Source organism: Leuciscus leuciscus (genome assembly GCF_965113295.1).
Source record: "Leuciscus leuciscus genome assembly, chromosome: 5".
Classification (NCBI taxonomy): Eukaryota; Metazoa; Chordata; class Actinopteri; order Cypriniformes; family Leuciscidae; genus Leuciscus; species Leuciscus leuciscus.
The window spans coordinates 37049490-37060030 of NC_138729.1; the positions used below are offsets into that span (position 1 = coordinate 37049490).

The window sequence follows — 10541 nt, forward strand, 5'->3', positions numbered from 1 at the left end:
TAATAGGCTTCATTTTTGATTCGGGGTGAAATGTCAACCTAGACATGAGATCAAACTTTCATTCATTAAATTCATTCTGTGAAGTAAATATTATATTACACAACAATTTTTAAAGTTACAAAGTAGCTTATCAACTACATGCAACCATGTGCTACAATGAACATTTTATCTCCAGTGTGAGATACTGTCTTCTCAACATCTTAATGAAGCCACACATTTTAAAAGTATTTGTAATATTTATTTTATATTTGTTCATCTAACATGGTAGCAGCTGCAGTTTCACAAACAAATTTCAAAAGATATATGCATATTAAATCTCTAAGTAAAAAAACAATCAACATTGATATGTTCTGATTCTTGTTATCATGAACCTTTAAACGTTCAAGAAGTGAGGTGAGGTGAGGCAACAATCAAACAGAAATCAGTTTATAACAAGACAATAAAATCAAAGACAATTATAACAACAGAATTCATAAACGTATTATGGTTTCAGCCCATTAATCTCTTGCATCCAGCGGTGGACTCAGTACCCAGTGTTCTTAATGGTGATGGTTTGAGCTAAGTCAATCTTATAGTCGTTGATACCTGAGGAGAAAAGCACAGCATTGCAGATAAAAGTCATTATACAAGAGAGATTGAAACTACAAAACAGTCAGAGACATCATGCAAGTGCATTGTTACGCCTAGTTTTGTTTAAAATGCACGTATTTGTTTTTCACCCTGTGTCAGAGAGGTGTCATCTGAGGAGACCTGCCAGTATCTACGATCAGTCTGACGTGCTTGTTCTTCATTGACCACACTGAGGAAGGGTCCCCACAAGCTGTTCTCTGTGCTAAAGCTGTGATGCAGAGAGCAAAAGGGTTGATTGCAAACAAAACCCATACAAATTTGTTGTAATTAATACAGTAAAAAGCAAACAAATTTTTGCTTATATTGTTTTGACAATATATTTCAAATAAAGTATCTCACGTGAAACCAGTTTGTTTGTCTTGGAGAAGGTTGAGGGCTTCAAATATCGAGGAGCCCCTGGGCACACTGATGGAAAACACTGATGACGCACCATTTGATTTAATAACCTCCACCTGTAGAGCCACTTGCCCTTGACTTGGAAGAACTTCCGGAGCGGAGTCCGCATCAATAGTAAGAGTGTCTAAATCAGGAACATTGAAGTGGAGAAAATACACACAGAAAATAAAAAGGAGAGAAAAAAAATACACACACAAGTTAAATAAAAATGCTGTACATAAACACTAAATATTAAATGCAAATGTTGTATAAAATATATAACATTGAAATACTCTAAAATACTTTGTTTAATATGAGAAATAAACATGATTAATTTTGTGATAAAAACATAACATATTTTTTGGATATAACTTTAAACTTTATTTTTCCCTTTTTCCATAAATTATATATATTTTTTTTATATATTTGAAAAAAATATTATAATAAATAATATATGCATGTATGTATGTATGTATTATATATATATATATATATATATATATATATATATATATATATATATATATATATATATATTCCAAATATTAAAATAATATTTTTTATTTATGGAAAAAAGGGAAAATAAAGTTAAAATTTATATGCAAAAAAAAAAATTTTATCACAAAATTAATGTTTATTTCTCATATTAAACAAAGTATTTTAAAGTATTTCAATGTTATATATTATATACAAAATTTGTATGTAAGATGGCACCTCCCTGAATCTTTGGGAAATTAACCGTAGGCCTGTAAACACAATTCTGCCGATTGATACTTCATTGAGCTTGCATGTCTGATGTACGTACCATCCTCATTGCGGCATTCTTTGCTCTTCAGATGAAGATAGGATTGCTGGTGCAGGGCAGGCAGGACTTGGGAGACTGCCATTGGGTTATGGTATGTTCCTTTCTTAACATCTGCCCATAAAGCCTCCAAAGCAGAGGCACATTCCTCCATCTGACTGCCCATAGCCAACAAGGCCTGTGAGATGGAGAACCATGAGAACCTGCCACTCAAATAAGGCTTTTTCATTAAGGCAAATATTTAATATCATTATTCTTACCTGCACTGCCAATCCCGTGCTGAACTCGTTGCCCATGTGACCATCAGCTCTCTTAGAGTCAAGAAGCCTCTTCTTAATGGAGGCAAGAGCCCTGTCCAGCTCTGCAGTATCTTTAACAGCAGTTTCCTCGTTTTTCAGACACTGCAAGGCCATGCCTGCCATCGCATGCGTGTCTGAAGGGTGATTTGAATGGTTAGAGACCTCAGCACATGTAAATATACTTCCTTAAATCTAACCAAAAGAAAAATAAATAACTATATCCAATATGTTATGCATGACGTTCCAGAATCTGTGGAACACAAAATAATTTTTTTGACTGTTTGGGAACATTTCTGTCAGGGATACTTTCATGGTATTTTGCATCCTTTCTGAAGTGTGAAGGCTTCAGTTCCTATTCATTGAAATTGCATGAATAAGAGTGGCCAGCACAGTCTTCAGAATGTCTTCTTTTGTGTAACACAGAAGAAAGAAAGTCATACGGGTTTGGATTGACATTAGGGCGGGTAAATAATGACAGAATTTTCATTTTTGGGTGAACTATCCCTTTAAATGTACTTTATCAATGACCAAAAAAAAAAGAAAAAAAAAAGAGTCGATTCAAACTCACCGACACATAAGGACTCTCCATGTTTTAACTGTCTGTGTTCCACAGCATGGATGAGCTTGTGGCTGACATGTGTGCTGACTCTAACTCCGCTCACACATAGAGCCAGAATGCCCAGAGAGTACTGGTAGTAGTTGGTCTTTGGACGGTGACTAACTGCACAAAAGAATTCATATTAAAATTAGAATTACAGTACAACAAAATTACATTTACACTACTGTTCAAAAGTTAGGGGCAGTAAGATTCTATTTGAAGAAATAATATATTATTCAGCAAGGATGCATTGAATTTCCAGCAAAGATATTCAGACTTATATTTTAAATAAATGCAGTTCTTTTGAACTTTTTATCCATCAAAAAATCGTGAAATAAGTATCATGGTTTTCACAAAAATATTAAACTGTTTTCAACTTTGACAATAGGAAGAAATGTTTTTGGAGCAGCAAATCAGCATATTAAAATTATTTCTGAAGAATCATGTGACACTGAAGACTGGTTAAAATATGCTGAAAATTCAGCTTTGCCATAACAGGAATAAATTACATTTTAAAATATATTCAAATAGAAAAAATATATTTAAAATTTTAATAATATTTTACAATATTGCTGTTTTCACCGTATTTTAGATCAAATAAATACAACATTGGTGAGTATTAGAGACTTCTTTCATTAACTTTTTTTTTTTTAAAAGAGAGAAGGGTCTGTCTGCGTCCCACAGTACTACAAACCACATCCCTACAAGTTACGCCTCCCACAAAGAAACAAGCGTGGATGTCATTGACTGAAACAATACATTTAATTTATGTTTTATGTATGAAATAATGGTAAGGCTAACTTATATTGCTTTCATATCTTATGAAGTATGAAATAACAGCTAGTAGTAAAACACAAAATAAATTATACAATTATGGAAATTATAGCTAAAAACCTACCCAACCCTAAACCTCACCCTAACCCCACCCCTTTAATAAACAAAAAAAATGTACTGTAGAGTTTCATAATTAAAATACTTTAAAACTGAGGAAAAACAAACAGGATGACTTATGGCGTCTGCTGATTTATGTACAAGCTGTATGCCTTATCACTAGGTGGTGATAGTGATGCTTAACAAAACAAGGAAAGTGAAATAGAGGAAGAGTGGTACTAGAGATGACATCAGCGATTCCAGAGGGAGGGACTCTGATGGCATCCCCCTAATTGGCTGTTTTAGGGTGTGGTTTGTAGTACTGCGGGACGCACTCAAACACAGTCTTGCTGACCCCAAACTTTTGAACGGTAGTGTATTACAAAACAAATGCTCTTACATGCAATGTTCTGTTTCTCTTCCTCCATTTCTTTCTTAAGGTGAGTGAGGATGGGCTCCTTCATCTCATTATGATTGAGATGTACGCTCTGCAGATCATGACAGGAAGACTTCAAAGCCAAGATGTACAGGGCAAGGCGGCCAACCACCAACTCACCATTTTTGAGAGATCTACAGGCAGATATTAAGAATATTATATTGAAATGGAACAATAGAGTAGAGTAGAATAGAACAGAATTTATTTCACACGACACTGACAATCCTTCCTGATGCGACACATGAAAATCACAAGTAATCAGAAATTTTAAGGACCAATAAGCAAATCATTTATTGTTGCTTTAAAGTTTGATATAAAAAAAGAGATGTGAAAATATGCTCCATACTTCTCAATATCATCGTGAAACTCTGTCTTGAGCTGGTTGAGATGTTGGCTCTCTTTAGCTAGGTTATGGTGTGTTGAGAGCCGCAGGGCGATGTGCACACTGGGATTGGGTAGGTTATCTGGTGTATCCACAGAGCGCAGCAGCTGCTGATTGAGGGACTGGAGAAGAGCCTTGTGATCAGATTCTGATACAGAGAACATACAGAAGAAAAAAAGTAATACAGTCATACGCACTGATATCAATGTTCTATAATTATAAAACAACAGACTATGATCAACTTTGACTGAATCACTGTCCTCTTTGACCACTGTTGCTCAATTAAAGTAGCACTGTGTACAAAAACGCTTTTTCTCGGAATGGTCACAGTTACAAAAGAGAGGGCAAATAACAGAGTGAGATGATTCCAGGTATGAGCAAAAAAAAAAAAGTACTCAGTAAGAATAAGCTGAATGTTACAAATACAATAGTGCAGTATAGTACATTATAGGTTACTGGAGTACAGTGTAGGTTATGTTATTATGGTTATTGTATAGACAATATTTAAAATCTTTGCAGCGGGATGGAGAATACTAAAAGCTTATTAATACATTTTACAAAAACATAAAAATCATGACATACGATATAGTAATTTTATAGCATTCTTTTAAATACCTGATTAGAATATGAATATTGTAATGATTCAGTATCTAAACTGTATATTAAATTACCATGTAATTACCATCTATTGCCATCATTTGTGCTGTTTTACTGATAGTTTTTTTTTTGTTTTTTTGTAAAGGTATTAGGGGGAGACTGGGGAGTGTTGTAACATGGGGTCAGCTGTAAGTAACACTGTCACTGTTTGCCAAGTCAGAAAAAAAACTACATGGTAATGTCATCAATATTACACACTCACGTCACCTTTTTGAGCTCATGGGAGATGTGGCATTTTACTGTTAACATTGTACATTTTATGACCAAAAAAATTATTTTCAAGAAGTAAAGTATTTTTTTTTTCAAGATTTTTTGCAGAGCAATCATTGAATTGTAAAATACAGCTATTTGATTTGCATAATCTAAAGTAGCTATTTATCTAATAGAGAACTTCAAAACCCACATGCCAAAACAGTTAGCTACGTTATGGCTATTAAAGGTGGGGATCATTGTAAAAGTATAGTATAATGAAATACTAGACACTATTGGAATAAGTACTAGTATCTAATAAATAAGAACTAGTAGCAAATGAATAAGTACTAGTACTGAATGGATAGATACTGCCGCCTAGTATCTAAACAATAAGTACTAGTAGCAAGAAAATAGATACTAGTATGTTTTAAGGATTAAATGTTAAAACGGCTTGCCAGATGGTGTTTAAATTGTTCGGCCTTAACATGATAAGGCATATTAAGGGTCCAGAAAGCCCCTGAAACCTTGAAGAAGGAGAAGGAAGAAGAAGAAGAAGAAGAAGCCCTTACAGGAAATAGAAGGAATGAAAAAGTAAATCATTATTCGTACTAAGTTATAACGTTAGCCATTATATAGTTATTATCGTACTTACCACACGGTTTTCCAGCAGCCAGAACAAGCAGCCCACTCGCAATGATAAGAGTAATCTGAGATTGAAAACAGTACAGACAGCCGGTGAAATTTGTTAAATTAACGAATTACCAAGCATAAGCATGACAATAATCACAAAATGCGATAATAATCGTAAGCATATTAAAGTTTTATTTTGTTAGCAGTAGACTCACTGATTTCTAACATTTGTTGGGTTTTGTGGTTAAGAAGCCTATCATATTAACGAAGTTTCAATTGGTTTAGTTCAGGTGCTTCTTACCATTTTTAGGCCAAGTTAGGTATCCTGCTGAATCCAGTTAAATTGATCAACTGACTCTTTTCCTAAAATGTTATGACCTTGAGTAGAGGAGGAGTTAGTTACTCCAGTTAACGTTAACTTACTCTAGTTATTCATCTACAGAGTTGGTAGTTTTGCAACATCTTTTCGACCTGTGTTCTAAATGTTCTATCTCAAATTTCTGTCTTGAATAGTTCTCATTTCTTTACTGTTTTTTATGTGTATCAGCAAGAAAAAGTATCCTCCCTCTAACAGTTACCTAAACGTGAGTTTGTTTACTGTTATTTATGTTCACTTCCGGTTAAAGAACTACAAAACCAATGGACTACAAGTTCCATGCACCCTTGCTTGCACACTGTTCTAGAAAAGCGTCGTAAATCTAGGCTTTTGCAACTTCTCATGCAAACTGACAAAAAGACATTTTTTCATTTTCAAACAAAACTTATTATCCGCTTTTGTGAGCCCGTAAAAGGTAAGTGTTTGTGTTCCTAATGAAAGAGCTGACGAGGTGTTGTTGTGTATGTTGTGGGGCGTATGTCTAGTCTAGAGGATGTTTCAAGCTGCAGTCAGCGAGCAATTCAAGTTATTCTTACCCAGAATGCCACCAGATTTCATCATAGTGACTTATTTGAGATAATTACAGATAAAACTGAAATAAATATTTACTAATACAGAACATAAAAGACTCGCATTTCAATGTTATGGCCTACGGTGTGAAGGAAGACATACGTTTACTAAGTTAGTTAGCTCACTTACTGTAAATGTGTTTTCCCCTAATTAAAACAATGGGCATTAATTATTCAACAAGGTCAGCAGTGTACTTTTCATATAAATATTTATGTATATGTGTTGTGTATAAATATTTTTTTAAAGGTAAAAGCTTTGAGTTTGCCTTCTATAGTATAACTCATACCATGTATAAAACCTGCACCATCTGCAGAACCTGTTGTGAAGTCCAAAATCACTGAGTTATTAATTTTTCTGTTTTCCAGATTCTTCATCTTCTATCCACACTGCTTGACTGCAGTTGTCATTTAATTCTAATGTCTTCAGCTTGTTCTCACTTGGAGACTGATGCAGAGCACCAGGTCAGGAAGCAGCCAGCTGGAGTTCATCATGTTTCCCCTCCATGCACACTTCAGTAACCCTGATTTGGTCGCAATTAGTGGGCCAACCAGAGGCTCGCATCATCTGACTGGTGGATCAATGCCAAATACGTAAGTATTAAGTGCCGTCTTGTCCTGTTATCCAGTTCTTGTTTATGCAATCAAATGAAGACAGATGCTTATATTATTTGTCTGCATGTTTAAACTTAGAAGCTGGGAAAGAAGATGCATGAGGAAACAGAGGAGAAGGACAGATGATGAGTGAGTACTTTTTTTACACATGAAACTTGCTATATGCGGTGGTGGATTTTTCATGATCTTTTTCCTCTACAGAAGCTGCAGCCCCAAACGGCGAAAACTGATGGGTGCAGGTGAGTATCCAAGTCGTAAAGCAAGCCACAGATGGTCTGCGGACTCTACCACCTCTTCCTCTTCATCTGAGACCAGCCTGGTTCAACTGCAGACTGGACCCAGGACAGATGAGATGAGTCTGTCCCTCACAGTCGCTCCCTCTCCCTCTCCACTATCCAGAGTACCCACAGAAGGCTCAGGCATGGAGGTAGAGGCCGCTCAGAGGAGACTGCAGGAGATAGAAGAGAGGTGAGACCAAAATAAAGAGGTCATTAGCTTGATTTCAAACTGTACATGTGCACGCTGTATCTCTGCTTGTGTTTACAGAGTCATTGACCAGAAATTAGATGTATGAAGGTTCAAAATAATCCATTTAAAGATTGCAGATTTTTATAGGCAGTCTTGCTGATATATTGTATGTGTTACAGGATAACTTTAGAAGATGATAGCGATGAAGAAGAGCTGGACGTAGAACCGGCTCAGCGCAGGCCAGTGCTGGTGATGTCCGACAGCTTAAGGGAAGGGCTGCAGCGTGGGATTGATGACATTCTACCCCATATGGTAGCACAGTCAGTGTGGGTATTTTTTTTTTTTTTAGGTTACCATGGCTGGTTTCCCCCTCTCTTTAATACAACCTATCCTTTTATGTTTTCGTTATTAAAGAAATATTTATACAGTAGATTTCAAGCATGAAAGCAAAATCCTTTACATAATAAAAAAAAAATATATATATAAATATATATATATATATATATATATATATATATATATATATATATATATATAGTTGAAAAGTTTGGGGTCATTGAGATTTAAAAAAAGAAGAAGAAATTAATACTTCTATTTAGCAAGGTTACATTAAGTTGATCAAAAGTGACATCAAAAAATAAAGACATTTATAATGTTACAAAAATCTATTTCAAATAAATGCTGTTTTTTAACATTGTCAATCAAAGATTTCAGAAAAATGTATGTTTCTACAAAAGTATTTCCTGTTTTCAACATTGATAATAATAACAAATGTTTCTTGAGCTCCAAATTACCATTTTAGAGAACGATTTCTGAAGGATCATGTGATACTAACACTAAAACTTCTGTTTTTCCATCACATAAATAAATTATATTTAAAAATATATTAAAATACATAAACAGGTATTTCAAAATATTACAGTTTTTGAGTCTTCTTATAAAAACAAAATCTTACGACCCCCAAACGTTTAAACTGTAGTGTAAATTCAAATATAAAATTTAAAAAAAATCAAATGTATAAAAAAGGATACATTTTTGGTCTACTGAACACTTCTGACAAATATCTTTTAACCCATCTAAATAACCCAGCCAGCAACAGCCATCATTTCACCGTCTCGTTTAACTATAGACCCGATATAGTCCGGCTGTGAGTAACCCACTTCTAGCCAAAATAGTGTTTTTTGCCAAAATACCTTGCAAGGTGTATGATATTACAACATGTAAGCAAAGTGAACAGTGATTACGAGGTGTTTGGTTTTATTTCTTTGATGACAAGTCTATTCTTGAGCTATGATTAGACGTCTATTCAATTTTCATTGACAGCCCAAATTTTGCCTTGTTTTAGCCTAGACGTCAGCGCTGTGTTTGGATGGCTATTTCTGTTAGAAATGTTTTCAAACCAGCAGTAGAACATCAGTTTCTACCAACAGCACTGAGCTCATTGTACAGGAATCCAGCACTTAGCACACTCTTCTTCACTCATCTCTGCAGGGGCCGCTCTTGTATGGAACTGGTGCTGTGGCGCCCCCCAGAGGACCCTCTCACCCAGAGGCTGAAGGACTCTTTACAAAGACAGCAGCGCAAGCAGCTGGCAGTGAGCAGACAGACTCCCACCCCTGTGCCATCTACCAGCAGCCCCCCATCCCAGCCCCAGTTCACAGCAACCAATGAGCAGACTTTCAGCCCCCTGTTCAGCAGCCCTGCGCTCCTCAACTCTGGAGAGGAAGACATGGAGTTATAGAGGGAAATCCGTGACTTTATGTGTGATATAAGCTTTGACCTTCATCAGTGCAAATGAGCAATTAGCATAAGTGGCAGAGAGAGCAAGCAATTCACAATGCTCACATGTGATTTTTCTTGTGCCATGTACTTTTTGTTTGTTTCAACCTGCACTTTTTTTGTAGGTGGGACCATATTTGCACTAGATGAAATGATCCTATGTGAACGTGGTCAGTGATATTTTTTTTCTCCTGCAGTACAGTTGCAAATTAATATCGACTCTGTTTGCTGTCGATAGCTTTACTGGTTAACAATGCAAGAATATTTTAGTTTTGTCTTTTATGCAGTTAGTATTATTGCAGTGTACTAGTATTCCGTTTACAGATTCAGAGCGCTTGATTTGTTACAATATGCCACATTTAATATTTTATTTTTAGCAGACATCCAACTGGTCAAAACTTGAGACTCATTTGAATTGGTTCTTCATGGTGTCCATATTGTTTTTAAAGATGCTGTTGTTATGGAAAGTAATGATTGATGAATTGCATGTATGGAATTCAGGCTTGAGTCAGTGAGGAAGGATCCTCATGTGCTCTTGAACTGGATATACGGAGACAGCAGCCGGTTTAACCTTCTACACAGACAGAAAATGATTCTTGGAAGAGATGCATGGGTATACATATTTAAATCAATCTATTGATTTCAGTCGATTATATTACCTGGCTCAGTTTATCTAGGTAAAGAACAAATAGCACTTAATAGTCTGGCTGTAATACTTAAAACAACAGTGAAATAAGCTGTAAATCCATTTTGCATTTGGTTTAAACATTGGCCTAAATTATTGTTTAAATGTTTAATTTTACCTTTTTGAGATTTATAAATTTAGGCAAACTTGTTTTTCAATAAAATCAGTTTGGCATTATAAT

The 10541-nt window shown here is 35.3% G+C and overlaps 2 protein-coding genes across 3 annotated transcripts; one reads left to right on the top strand and one right to left on the bottom strand.

The window, feature by feature from the left end:
* Positions 1-216: 216 nt before the first annotated feature.
* tcn2 (transcobalamin II) lies at positions 217-6319 on the bottom strand. The gene is made up of 10 exons (XM_082169859.1): positions 6173-6319; positions 5894-5948; positions 4357-4540; positions 3975-4144; positions 2675-2827; positions 2068-2240; positions 1811-1985; positions 970-1150; positions 720-838; positions 217-585 (listed from the first exon to the last, which is right to left on the bottom strand). Exons 1-10 carry the CDS (start codon positions 6173-6175, stop codon positions 524-526), a joined length of 1275 nt encoding a protein of 424 aa, XP_082025985.1. The 5' UTR covers positions 6176-6319; the 3' UTR covers positions 217-523.
* A 188-nt stretch (positions 6320-6507) lies between these two features.
* On the top strand, positions 6508-10540 carry ccdc117 (coiled-coil domain containing 117). 2 transcript variants are annotated; one of them, XM_082169862.1, is made up of 6 exons: positions 6508-6662; positions 7183-7407; positions 7510-7557; positions 7630-7896; positions 8076-8222; positions 9388-10540. In XM_082169862.1, the coding sequence occupies exons 2-6, from the start codon at positions 7265-7267 to the stop codon at positions 9635-9637; spliced, it is 855 nt and encodes a 284-aa protein (XP_082025988.1). In that variant the 5' UTR covers positions 6508-6662; positions 7183-7264; the 3' UTR covers positions 9638-10540. The 2 variants fall into 2 exon arrangements, with proteins under 2 accessions (XP_082025988.1, XP_082025987.1); XM_082169861.1 differs by having other exon boundaries at positions 6509-6662; positions 7507-7557.
* The last annotated feature ends 1 nt before the right edge of the window (position 10541 follows it).